Genomic DNA, 14,749 nt, shown 5'->3' with positions numbered 1-14,749 from the left:
CAAGGGCACTTTTAAGTGGAGGAAAAACAAAACAAGCAGCAAAAATGAACAGGATTCAACTGACAATATAAAGGGGAAGAAGTTCCTTGTCTCTCATTTTACACCAAAATTTTGAGCCTGGTTTCTGGGCTTAGAGAATGACATGAAAAGACATTTAGGCAGTTCATGAACAAGAACTAAACTTTCTCAGAGAGAGGGTTTGATTTAAAAAGTCCATTTTAAAAACATTGTATCAATCATTTCTTTCTAGCATTATCTCTAGTGCCTTATTGAGAATTGGAAGGACTGGACTGGGCAGAGGTAGAGCTTGTTTATGGAAAAAGGGACATCACTCACACAGAGGTCATAGCTATTGTCAAGGAGGGGAAATTTCCCCCCTCCTTGATTCCTGGGTTCTTTTTGCCATTCTAATAATTAAATGTTGACAAGTCGGATTAACAAGAAAAAATTTAGTATGCATAGAGGTCTAATAGATATGGGGCATAAGAAGTAGCCACGGCGGCAGCTTTTATACTTTTTAAACAAAGGAACAATACCTATGAGAAGAATTGACAGGGCAAAGAAATTTAGCCTTGACTGCTTAATTAGTAAAGAATCTAAACAGAGTTTGGGCTTGGGATAGTAAATTAAAAAGGAAGTGGAAAGTTTTATTAACATGGGCTTCTCACCCTGAATCCCAATCTCTGGTGATAGAATATCTCTTGGTAGGGGAAGGGTACCTTTCACATGAGAGACTTTCCTGCTTTCGGGGACAGAGAGAAAGCTTTTCTTACACTGCCTGTTTCTCAAGTAACTTTAATTCAAAATAATCAATATGCCATTGTGCCGTATTTTGGGGAGGCCTGCCCTGAGAGCTAGCACTAAAATTAGGAATAAATGATATCTATAATGGAAAGGCTAGTCAAGAGAATTAGGGCTAAAATTGGTTAGTAGATGTAGTTTTCAGGAATTTGGAGAAGGAAAAAGAGCAATAGTAATCAACTATTTCTATTAAGAAATAATAGTATTAAGTTAAAAGATTAAAAGAGAACTGAACACCAACTCTCCCAGGAATCAAAAAATGAGTGTTTCAGTTATTATTGAAGACAACTATTCTATAATTGAAGCTGAAGAACTGAAAAACCCCCTGTATTGTAGCTGATGGTTAGAAAGATTGTGGGTAAAAGTGGTTTTAGACTAGAGCACCAGAAATCAAGTATGAGAGGCGGTGTCTAGAAGTGAATGGGTAGTGCAAAACTGGTGGTGGAAAATGTAAACTATATAAGTTACGGCAAAAACAGTACTAGCTTTTTGCAACATCAGTTCAGTTCAGTCACTCTGTCATGTCTGACTCTTTGCAACCCCACTACTGCAGCATGGAAGCCTTCCCTGTTCATCACCAATTCCCAGAGCTTGCTCAAACTCATTGAGTCAGTGAGGCCATCCAAACATCTCATCCTCTGTCGTCCCCTTCTCCTCCTGCCTTCAATCTTTCCCAGCATCGGGATCTTTTCCAATGAGTCAGTTTTGCAAGATAGCAGGAATAAAAAAGACAATTTGAAATAGAGTTTAAGAGCTTAAGCTCTGGAATCAGAAATCCCCAAATCAAACTCCTGCTCCCACCACTCCTATAATATATTAGACTTGTGATCTTGGTTAGCGGCTTAACCATTTTGTTCCCTGTAAAATGAACCAAAGGGATCCTATCATACTGCCACTAAAGTAAAGCTTTAAACTAAGCAGATAAGCAGAGAGTGCACTGTTGGAAGCTGAGAGCGGTAACAAGGAAGGAAGGTTGGATAGGGCTTAGCAGGAAAGAGGGGGTTTGGAAAGCAAGGACATCTTCCTTTCAAAGCCCTAGTTTTGTGAAGTCCTTCCACTGTAGAATACAAAAGAACAACTGCACTGTTCAAGTTCACAACTCTTGTCATTTGTCATGCTGCACAATACACACAGAGGAGGGCTTGCTTTTTCTCCTAAAGTATACTTTCAGAAAATATACGGTGTATCATATAATTTCCCTTGGGGAACCTGAAACAAAGAAGATGCTTAGGTACAGAATCGTATTTTTTCTAGGTCATGTTAGAGCTGTGGAGCATTGGTCTCTCTGAACTAGTCCTGTGGTAGGAAGACAGGAAGGACTTTACTTGCTGTTGGAAGTGGCAAAATGCCTCCATAGACCCAGTACAAGGAGCAATAAGACTAAACTACCTAGTAACTCTCATCCTATGTGTTATCCTCAAACATTCCTACAAAATAAAGAGTGTGAGAATCTGCCTCCCTTTCATAATAGAGGGTGGATAGTACTATCATAAATCACTTATGTTACATTTAACATTTAGATAACTTTGTATCTGTTCCTTCCATGCTAGAGAATTAATGCTGGGAAAGATAAAAATATTTGAGAAAAGGAGAAAGTGAATAATGGGAGCTTGTGGAGATGGAGATATTCAAAAAATAGGAAGGATATCAGCTTCAAAACAGTACTTCAGGATGTGAGAAGACATGAAAAATAAAGTCTAACATGATAATCATGAGAGGAAGCACTCTAAGGGCACAAGCAATATTAATGGTTCACTGACCTTAAATTCAGCCACTGTGAGAACACTTTTCTTTTCAGCTTTAACCAACCTTTTCCTGTGAACTTCCTCTGAGTTATAATAAATTACTGCTTTCAGGTCTTCACACTTAAAGTTTAGTCAGAAAAGTCTTAGGTCACATTTGGGGCCACAGCACCTACGGCAGGGTAGCTGAACTCTGGACAATGGTTGGAGCATTTATTCACATGCTGTAGTGTTTTGGCACTGTTGGGGCATGTTCCAGGTGGAAAAGTTTAGTTAAAAAGCCATCTGGCCTTCCAAATCCCTTGAGGATTGGCCAGGTCTTACAATGTCTTAGGAGATCACAGAATTCCTCAGAGAATAAGGTTGGGGCACTAAAATTGAAAAGAAATCAGGCCAGAAAAAAATATTCTTTCATTTTCTTTATACAGAGAAAACAGTTTCAGTGTCTAAACATTTCTGTGAAGAGATAATGGAAGTAGCTAGATCACAATAAGATTTAGTGCTGTGTCTGAGTGTGTGCATGTGTCTGAGAGTGTATGCCTGTGTGAATGGAATAGTATCAAAAGATTAGGACTTATTATTTTTAGTTAAAAATATGTTTTTCAAGAACCTTCTTTAAAAACGTCAATCTCAACTATACTCAATGTGAAAAACACTGTCACACATTTGAGACAATGCAAGTTGAGCCAGATCAGTTTTGACAGAAAAATTTAAAGCATGCTAGTTAGTTTTCTTTTGGATAGATTAAAGAACTCAAGATTGTTTAAAGAAGATCCCCCAAAATAGACAAAAATATACCAATTCAGTTACTGATGAGTTTTCCTTTAGAGCCATGCACACATAGACTGTTAGAACAAAAATGAATGGAAGATTATCATAGATTCTCATTTATAGATGTGAGTCCCTGAGGAATGGATAAATACATGGTACATATATAAAGTGGAATATTACCCTGCCATTAAAAAGAATGAAATAGAGATTGTCAAACTGACTGAAGTAAATCAAAGTGAAATATCATATAATATTCTTATATGCAGAATCTAGAAAGAAATGATGCAAATGAACTTATTCACAAAACAGAAACTGACTTACAGACTAGAGAATGAATTTATGATCATGCGGGTTGGGAAGGAGGGCAAAGGGACAGTTACAGAGTTTGGTATCAACGTGTACACATTGCTATATTTAAAATGGGTAAACACCAAGGACCTATAGTATATTACAAGGAACTCTGCTCAATATTATGTAACAACCAAATGGGAAAAGAATTTTTAAAAGAATGAATACATATATACATATAACTGAATCACATTGCTGTACATCTAAAGCTATCATAACATTGTTAATCAACTATACTTCAATGTAAAATGAACAAGGCAAAGACATAGAGGAAAACAATAGAATGGCAAGGAGTAGAGCTCTCTTCAAGAATACTAGAGATACCAACCAGTCCATTCTGAAGGAGATCAGCCCTGGGATTTCTTTGGAAGGACTGATGCTAAAGCTGAAACTCCAGTACTTTGGCCACCTCATGCGAAGAGTTGACTCATTGGAAAAGACTCTGAGGATGGGAGGGATTGGGGGCAGGAAGAGAAGGGGATGACAGATGATGAGATGGCTGGATGGCATCACCGACTCAATGGGTGTGAGTCTGAGTGAACTCCGGGAGCTGGTGATGGACAGGGAGGCCTGGCGTGCTGAGATTCATGGGGTTGCAAAGAGTCAGACATGACTGAGCTAATAAACTGAACTGAACTGAACACACTAGCAAAGTAATGCTCAAAATTCTCCAAGCTAGGCTTCAACAGTTTGTGAACCAAGAAATCCCAGATGTTGAAGCTGGCTTTAAAATGGCAGAGGAACCAGAGATCAAATTGCCAACATCCATTGGATCATAGAAAAAGCAAGAGAATTCCAGAAAAATACCTACTTTGTTGACTATGCTACAGCCTTTGACTGTGTGGATCACAACAAACTGTGGAAAATGCTTCAAGAGATGGGAATGCCAGACCACTTGCCTCCTAAGAAATCTGTATGCAGGTCAAATAGCAACAGTTACAACCAGACATGGAACAATAGACTGGTTTCAAATTGGAAAAGGAATATGTCAAGGATGTATATTGTCACCCTGCTTATTTAACTTATATGTAGAGTATATCATGTGAAATGCCAGGCTGGATGAAGCACAAGCTGCAATCAAGATTGCTGAAAGAAATATCAACAATTGCAGAGGAAGGTAAACTTCCAAACTCATTCTATGAGGCCACCATCACCCTAATACCAAAACCTGACAAAGATCCCACAAAAAAAGAAAACTACAGGCCAATGTCACTGATGAACATAGATGCAAAAATCCTTAACAAAATTCTAGCAATCAGAATCCAACAACACATTAAAAAGATCATACACCATGACCAAGTGGGCTTTATCCAAAGGATGCAAGGATTCTTCAATATCCGCAAAGCAATCAATGTAATACACCACATTAACAAATTGAAAAATAAAAGCCATATGATTATCTCAATAGATGCAGAGAAAGCCTTTGACAAAATTCAACATCCATTTATGATAAAAACTCTCCAGAAAGCAGGAATAGAAGGAACATACCTCAACATAATAAAAGCTATATATGACAAACCCACAGCAAACATAATCCTCAATGGTGAAAAATTGAAAGCATTTCCTCTAAAGACAGGAACAAGAAAAGGGTGCCCACTTTAACCATTATTTTCAACATAGTTTTGGGAGTTTTGGCCACAACAATCAGAGCAGAAAAAAAGTAAAAGGAATCCAAATTGGAAAAGAAGAAGTAAAACTCTCACTATTTGCAGATGACAAGATCCTCTACATAGAAAACCCTAAAGACTCCACCAGTAAATTACTAGAAGTAATCAATGATTATAGTAAAGTTGCAGGATATAAAATCAACACACAGAAATCTCTTGCATTCCTATACACTAATAATGAGAAAACTGAAAGATAAATTAAGGAAACAATTCCATTCACCATTGCAATGGAAAGAATAAGATATTTAGGAGTATATCTACCTAAAGAAACTAAAGACCTATATATAGAAAACTATAAAACACTGGTGAAAGAAATCAAAGAGGACACTAATAGATGGAGAAATATACCATGTTCATGGATTGGAAGAATCAATATAGTGAAAATGAGTATACTACCCAAAGCAATTTATAGATTCAGTGCAATCCCTGTCAAGCTACCAGTGGTATTCTTCACAGATCTAGAACAAAAAATGTCACAATTTGTATGGAAATACAAAAAACCTCGAATAGCCAAAGCGATCTTGAGAAAGAAGAATGGAACTGGAGGAATCAACCTACCTGACTTCAAGCTCTACTACAAAGCCACAGTTATCAAGACAGTATGGTACTGGCACAAAGACAGAAATATAGATCAATGGAACAAAATAGAAAGCCCAGAGATAAATCCACGCACATATGGACACCTTATCTTTGACAAAGGAGGCAAGAATATACAATGGATTAAAGACAATCTCTTGAACAAGTGGTGCTGGGAAAACTGGTCAACCACTTGTAAAAGAATGAAACTAGAACACTTTCTAACACCATACACAAAAATAAACTCAAAATGGATTAAAAATCTCAATGTAAGACCAGAAACTATAAAACTCCTAGAGGAGAACATAGGCAAAACACTCTCCGACATACATCACAGCAGGATCCTCTATGACCCACCTCCCAGAATATTGGAAATAAAAGCAAAAATAAACAAATGGGACCTAATTAAACTAAAAGCTTCTGCACAACAAAGGAAACTATTAGCAAGGTGAAAAGGCAGCCTTCAGAATGGGAGAAAATAATAGCAAATGAAGCAACTGACAAACAACTAATCTCCAAAATATACAAGCCACTCCTATAGCTCAACTCCAGAAAAATAAATGACCCAATCAAAAAATGGGCCAAAGAACTAAATAGACATTTCTCCAAAGAAGACATACAGAGGGCTAACAAACACATGAAAAGATGCTCAACATCACTCATTATCAGAGAAATGCAAATCAAAACCACTATGAGGTACCGTTTCACGGCAGTCAGAATGGCCGTGATCCAAAAGTCTACAAGCAATAAATGCTGGAGAGGGTGTGGAGAAAAGGGAACTCTCTTATACTGTTGGTGGGAATGCAAACTAGTACAGCCACTATGGAGAACAGTGTGGAGATTCCTTAAAAAACTGGAAATAGAACTGCCTTATGATCCAGAAATCCCACTGCTGGGCATACCCACTGAGGAAACCAGAAGGGAAAGAGACACGTGTACCCCAACGTTCATTGCAGCACTGTTTATAATAGCCAGGACATGGAAGCGACCCAGATGCCCATCAGCAGATGAATGGATAAGAAAGCTGTGGTGCATATACACAATGGAGTATTACTCAGCCATTAAAAAGAATACATTTGAATCAGTTCTAATGAGGTTGATGAAACTGGAGCCTATTATACAGAGTGAAGTAAGCCAGAAAGAAAAACACCAATACAGTATACTAACACATATATATGGAATTTAGAAAGATGCTAACAATAACCCTGTGTACGAGACAGCAAAAGAGACACTGATGTATAGATCAGTCTTATGGACTTTGTGGGAGAGGGAGAGGGTGGGAAGATTTGGGAGAATGGCATTGAAACATGTATAATATCATGTATGAAACAAGTCGCCAGTCCAGTTTTGATGCACGATACTGGATGCTTGGGGCTGGTGCACTGGGATGACCCAGAGGGATGGTATGGGGAGGGAGGAGGGAGGAGGGTTCAGGATGGGGAACACAGGTATACCTGTGGCGGATTCATTTCGATATTTGGCAAAACTAATACAATATTGTAAAGTTTAAAAATAAAATAAAAATAAAATAAAGATATAACTCCTATATTATCATGTCCAAGTAGATACAAATATTAATAATAATGATTAAAGTATTCAAATCTTCAAAAAAAAAAAGAAATATCAATAACCTCAGATATGCAGATGACACCACCCTTATGGCAGAAAGTGAAGAAAAACTAAAGAGCCTCTTAATGGAAGTGAAAAGAGGAGAGTAAAAAAGCTGGCTTAAAACTCAACATTCAAAAAACGAAGATCATGGCACCTGATCCCATCACTTCATGGCAAATAGATGGGAAAACAGTGACAGACTTTATTTTGGGGGGCTCCAAAATCACTGCAGCCATATAATTAAATGGTTTTGCAGCCATAAAATTAAAAGACACTTGCTCCTTGGAAAAAAAGCTATGACCAACCTAGATAGCATATTAAAAACAGAGACATTACTTTGCCAATAAAGGTCCATGTAGTCAAAGCTTTGATTTTTCCAGAAGTCATGTATGGATGTGAGAGTTGGACCATAAAGAAAGCTGATCAACAATGGATTGATGCTTTTGAACTGCAGTGTTAGAGAAGACTCTTGAGAGTCCCTTGGACTGCAAGGAGAACACACCAGTCAATCCTAAAGGAAATCAACCACGAATATACATTGGAACGACTTATGCTGAAGCTACTGCTCCAGTTTTTGGCCACCTGATGATAAGAGTTGATTCATTAGAAAAGCCCCTGATCTGGGGACAGATTGAATGCAGGAGGAGAAGTGGATGAAAGAAAATGAGATAGTTGGATGGCATCACTGACTTAATGGACATGAGTTTTGAGTAAGCTCCAGGTGATGGTGAAGGACAGGGAAGCCTTGCATGCTGCAATCCATCCGGTTGCAAAAAGTCAGACATGACTGAGCAACTGAGCAAGAACATAAGAACTTACAAAATTGTGAACTTGCTAAATGTAAAAAAAAAAAAAAATGCATTGTCCATGCTCATGAAATCTATTTGTTGTATGTTTAAAAATATAAGTCCAAGTTTTTAAACTGAGTTTACAGAGTCACTGAGTTCAATAATACAAGCCAAGATTTTGTAGCCATACTGCCTGGGGTCAAAGCTCCATTAAACTTGGGCAATTTGGTGTCCTTTAACAAATTATTTTAATGAAATGTGCCTTTGTTTGCTTATCTATAAAATGGGTATTTATGAGTAGTAATGCATTACTATATATAAAGAGTATAGTATATTTGGCAAATGACAATCCACTCTAATATTCTTGCCTGGAAAGTTCCACAGACAGAGGAGCCTGGTGAGCTATAGTCCATGGGGTCCCAAAAAATCAGATAAGAATGAGCATGCATGCATGTTATCTGAGCCCAGTGACCATGAAATACAGCTGTTAATCTAAAATAATAAAGTAACCAGTTATTTTACCAGCAAAGCTGGTGTATTCAGAAGCAACAAAGAATTGCAATTTGGTTACATGGAATTAAGGGCTTCCCAGGTGGCTTGGTGGTAAAGAATCCTCCTGCCAATGTAATAGACACAGAAGAACATGGGTTTGATCCCTGGGTTGGAATGATCCCCTGGAGTAGGAAATGGCACCCTGCTCCCCTATTGTTGCCTGGAAATTTCAATGGACAGAGAAGCCTGGAGGGCTACAGTCCATGGAGTTGCAAAGAGTCAGACACACACACGACTGAGCACACACACGCACTTGAAATTATGGCAAACAACATGCAATCCCCATAAAGCACAAGAGAGGAAACTTTTACAGAGAAGGGGAAGTTGGGGCCAGGGCTGGGGAGTATTAAAAACAAAAATAATTGGAGGAAATGGAATTTGTAGTATAGCAGCTGTTTATTGGCTAAGTGGTAACAGTCTTCATTGACTGAGCTATTGCCAGGCAAGGAGAAAATATTTCTTCCTCCTGCTAATAATAAAGTACTGTCACTTCCTGCCAGATACACAAAGCCTATCTTCAGGTCAGGATCTGTATTGACATCAAGCATGAGAGCTGCCCCTTTTGGCTTTCCAACTGCATTTTTGTGAGGTTTCCCATGATTACTTTGCACACAGCAAAGTTTAAGAGTTCTTTAACTTTTTTAGTCTAGGAAGCAGCTTACTGTAAGGAACCACCCTTCCCCGTATGACGCAGATGAGCTTTAGTGATGCTGTCTTCCTTACCTATGACAAGGCCATACACACACCATTTAAATTCCCTTTTTTTTTAAATCTCATAAATGATTAGCTGAGCTATTTTGTCTCCACTGATCAATTTTTCCTCCCTTTGCAATAATCCTTTAAAATAAGTACAGAGTTTGTTTCATATTTTAAAATGTCCTGACATAGATCAAAGACTATAAAGGTATTACTTATGACATTTTTTACTATGTGATATTATTAGAATCTTTATAAACTAGGCTCACAGACTTTTAAAGTAAATTTATTTATTTTTAATTGAAGGATACTTGCTTTACAATATTGTATTGGCCTCTGGCATACATGAGTCAACCAGAGGTACACATATGTCCCCGTCCTATTAAACCTCCTCGCACCTCCCACCTCTTCCCACCACTGTAGGCTGCTCACAGACTTTTAACTTAAGATTTTAAATGTAAATGTATGGAAATTTTAAATTATTACAAATAACATAACTAAAATTTTAGATGGGCAAATATTAACAAACATAACAGGTTTGTTAAAAGTCTAGAACATTTGATAGTGTATGAATCACTCACAATCTCCACACTCCTAACACACTTATTATCAGACTTGGTATCATCCTGCATCCTTTTGTAGATAGTTTAGTTTATTATAGTTTCAATCATATACAGTTTTAAGCATTCTTCTAAAATTTATAACTATTAATTAAAGAGTAAATATGTAATTCATATTCCATACTGTCATTTTAAAGCCTACAATTCATGGTTTTCAATATCTTCAAAAAGATAAGTGACATTTGAAGTAACCCTTAAATACAGACCCCCTACTACAACAGCAAATGAAGATAGGAGTTTATAGGTTTTAGTCTGCTTTGAAGGGACAAAAGATCCTGCTTTCCCCATAAATGAGATATAAACAAAACAATATATCACCAAAGACTTGAGTTATAACTCCTTAAATTCCAGTTGGAGGTCCAATTCTTGTGTGCTAAAGCAATTTAGAGAATGAGAAGAGATAAAATTCTCTTCATAAATTCCATTAAAAGAGTACAGAACAAATGTTTGGATCATCACAAACCCAAAAAACCAACCAAACAAGAGAAAATATGTATTACATGGCCTCTCAGTTTCTCAAATGGAAAAATGTAAGCACAATTAAAATTAAAACTTTTATCTAAAATAACTAACACAACATACATATACAAAAAAAATTTTTTTTAAAAGACAGAAGACAAAAACCAAGCTTCTAATCTCAGTATTTGGCCAGGGTTGTCTGCATGGTGTTGAAGCATTTATCCTCTCCTAATAATAAATGGAATTTAGTAATAATCTGAGCATATCTTTATAAAGCCTCACATTTTAATATTTTAATTATCATTTACTTCTTTTTTGGCCTGTAAATGACTTACTGGAGTGGAAAGAGTAGTATTCTTGACATGAAACAATAAGTCATCCAGTTGTTTCTTAGAACAGTATAAGTATCACTTAACTAGGGTCTTTCCTGGTGGCTTATGGTAAAGAATCTGCCTGCAGTGCAGGAGACAAGAGTTCAATCCCTGGGTTGGGAAGATCCCCTGGAGATGGGCATGGCAACCCACTCCAGTATTCTTGCCTGGAGAATCCCATGGACAGACGAGCCTGGCAGGCTACAGTCCAGAGGATTGCAATTGAGCGACTTAGCATGCACTTAATGAGGTGTATTTGCTTGCCTGGCAAACAATTATTATTTCATCAAGAATTTCTCCAAGGCCCTTACCTCACGGTATCTGTCAATTCTAATCTATTTTATCATGAATTTTGCTCCATTTTAATCTCTAGATTACTTCTACATTTACATCATTATTACTTTTAGATAGAGCTAAATCAGATTTATCTAGGGATTAATTATCTCATATGAGGATCTTATATCACAATTACAGTGCAATTTGAAGGAAAGTTTTTAAAGTGCAGGTGAAATCATCTCTTTGTTTTGCACTCCAACAATATGACATATTTTTGTCTGCCTCCTATTTGGACATTGACTTTATCTGTATTTTATAATTTATTTTATATAAAATTTGTATTTGAATATATCCATTTTTGTGGTTGAAGAAGCATGAACTTTATTATGACTCTGTTGCTGTCTGCCAATTGTGCCCTTGACTCTATTGTTTAGGCTTTTTATTTTTTCCTTCTTTTTGAAAATCACAAAACAAATTTCCCTTGTCTTATTGAACTATAATTGACATATAACATTCTGCAAGTATAAGGCATATAATGTATGTATTTGATACACTTATATATTGCAAAATTATTACATAGTAGAGTTAGTTAATACTGCCATTGTATCACATAATTCAGTCAGTTCAGTTCAGTCACCCAGTAGTGCTCAACTCTTTGTGACCCCATGGACTGCAGCATACCAGGCCTCCCCATCCATCACCAACTCCTGGAGTTTACTCAAACTCTTGTCCACTGAGTCAGTGATGCCATCCAACCATCTCATTCTCTGTTGTCCTCTTCTCCTTCTGCCTTTAATCTTTCCCAGCATCAGAATCTTTTCAAATGAGTCAGTTCTTCACATCAAGTGGCCAAAGTACTGGAGTTTCAGTTTCAGCATCAGTCCTTCAAATGAATATTCAGGACCGATTTCCTTTAGGATGGACTGGTTGGATCTCCCTGTAATCCAAGGGACTCTCAAGTCTTCTCCAACACAGTAGTCAAAAAGCATCAATTCTTCGGCTCTCAGCTTTCTTTATAGTCCAACTCTCCATCCATACATGACTACTGGATAAACCATAGCTTTGACTAGACGGACCTTTGTTGGCAAAGTGATGTCTCTGCTTTTTAATATGCTGTCTAGGTTGGTCATAACTTTTCTTCCAAGGAGCAAGTGTCTTTTAATTTAATGGCTTCAGCCACCTTCTTCAGTGATTTTGGAACCCCCAACAATAAAATCTGTCAGTTTCCCCATCTATTTCCCATGAAGTGATGGGATCAGATGCCATGATCTTAGTTTTCTGAATGTTGAATTTTAAGCCAACTTTTTTTCTCTCTCCTCTTTCACTTTCATCAAGAGGCTCTTTAGTTCTTCTTCGCTTTCTGCCATAAGCGTGGTGTCATCTGCATATCTGAGGCAAAAATATCAATGGATATTTCTCCCGGTGATCTTCATTCCAGCTTGTGCTTCATCCAGCCCAGCATTTCTCATGATGCACTCTGCATATAAGTTAAATAAGCAGGGTGACAATATACATCCTTGATGTACTCCTTTCTCAATTTGGAACCTGTCTGTTCTATGTCCACTTCTAACTGTTGCTTCTTGACCTGCATACAGATTTCTCAGGAGGCAGGTCAGATGGTCTGGTATTCCTATCTCTTGAAGAATTTTCTACAGTTTGCTGTGATCTACAGAGTTACATAATTATCACTTCCTTTTTGTGGTGGGAACCCTTAAAATGTATTCTAAGCAATTTTCAAGTATATCATGCATTATTGTTAACTATAGTCACCATGTTATACATGAGATAACCAGAATTTACTCATTTCATAATTAGAAATTTGTGCAGTCTGACCAAAATTTTCCTATTTCCTCATCTCCCTAGTCCCTGCCAAGTACCATTCTACTCTCTGTTTTTATCAGTTTAGCTTTTTAATATAACTCATATTTGATTATGTGAGCAAGTTTTTCCTGCTCTTGAATATCTTGTGCACTGCAAACCTTATTTGTTTTGTTTTCAGACTATAAACCAAGGGGTTAAGAACAGGAGTCAAAAAGAGGAAGAGGTTGGCCATGGTGACATGAAGAAGAGGAGATGTGAACCAAACCTATGAATTAGAGCCAGCACAATGAGTAGCACATAAAAGATGCAGACAGTGAAAATGTGGGAAACACAAGTATTAAGTGCCTTGAGCTGACCATCTTTGGAGGCAATACCCAGCACTGTTTTCAAAATTAGGCTGTATGAAATGACAGTGAACATAGAGTCAACTCCAAAGGAGCACAGGACAAGGGACAACCCATAAATGATGTTGACTGTGATAGGGCCACAAGCCAGCTTCATAACATCAGGGTGGTAGCAATAACAATGTGATAGAATGACATCCTTGCAGAAGGGCAATTGCTTGAGCAGAATTGGCAAAGGTACCATCAACACCACACCCCTAATCATGGCTGCAAGCCCCATCCCCATAATCTGAGAATAGGTTAAGACTACTGTGTAGTTCAGTGGGTTATGAATAGCTACAAATCTATCAAAGGCCATGGCCAGCAGGATGGCTGACTCCATGGAGGAGAAGGTATGGATAAAGAACATCTGCGTTAGGCAGGAGTAGAATTCAATCTCTCTGTGATTCAGGAGAAAGACACTGAGTACTGTAGGCAGAGTTGATAAAGACAGACCCACATGTGTGGCTGCCAGCATAGACAGGAAGATGTACTGAGGTTCGTGAAGCCTGGAGGTGGTTTTGATAATGAAGAGGATAGTGCTGTTACCTAGGAGGGCAATTAGGTATGTGATACACAGTGGGATAGAAATCCATATTTGCACAGCTTCCAGTCCAGGGATGCCTGTTAAAAGGAGAGTAGGTGGCTGGAACCAGCTACTGTTCATAAGCTCCATAAAAATATTTGGGCACACAGCCCAAATCAGTTTCTAAATTTTTCTACTGGCCACACACAAAAAAAATTTTCAAGCATCTTGAAACCTGGACAATTTTCCTGTTAATTACACCTGCAGAAATAAAGTGTAACATATTTCAATAAAACACATAAACCTCAAGCTATTTAAACAAATACTTCAAGTGATACTGTTCATTTTCACAATTAATTTCTAGGTTGTTTGACATGTTCTTTTAAAATGATATGTTGATTTTTCAAAATGTGAGAGAGTGATAAAATCATCAAAATGTGTATTGACATTACCTTTATTTTTTTTAATTTTATTTTATTTTTAAACTTTACAATATTGTATTGGTTTTGCCAAATATCGAAAAGAATCCGCCACAGGTATACATGTGTTCCCCATCCTGAGCCCTCCTCCCTTCTCCCTCCCCATACCATCCCTCTGGGTCGTCCCAGTACACCAGCCCCAAGCCTCCAGTATCGTGCATCGAACCTGGACTCGTGACTCGTTTCATACATGATATTATACATGTTTCAATGCCATTCTCCCAAATCTTCCCACCCTCTCTCTCCCCCACAGAGTCCATAA

The 14,749-nt window shown here is 37.6% G+C and overlaps 1 protein-coding gene across 1 annotated transcript; it reads right to left on the bottom strand.

The window, feature by feature from the left end:
* Positions 1 to 13,306: 13,306 nt before the first annotated feature.
* OR51AC4 (olfactory receptor family 51 subfamily AC member 4) lies at positions 13,307 to 14,158 on the bottom strand. Its single transcript, NM_001390810.1, has one exon. The coding sequence runs from the start codon at positions 14,156 to 14,158 to the stop codon at positions 13,307 to 13,309; it is 852 nt and encodes a 283-aa protein (NP_001377739.1).
* Positions 14,159 to 14,749: the final 591 nt, after the last annotated feature.

The sequence above is a fragment of the Bos taurus genome, chromosome 15, assembly GCF_002263795.3.
Source record: "Bos taurus isolate L1 Dominette 01449 registration number 42190680 breed Hereford chromosome 15, ARS-UCD2.0, whole genome shotgun sequence".
Classification (NCBI taxonomy): Eukaryota; Metazoa; Chordata; class Mammalia; order Artiodactyla; family Bovidae; genus Bos; species Bos taurus.
Note: the sequence above shows the minus strand (reverse complement) of the source record. Positions and strands in the feature narration are given on the sequence as shown.

Coding starts and splice junctions, on each gene's coding strand:
- OR51AC4 (NM_001390810.1), bottom strand. CDS start 14,158: ATGGAGCTTATGAACAGTAGCTGGTTCCAGCCACCTACTCTCCTTTTA.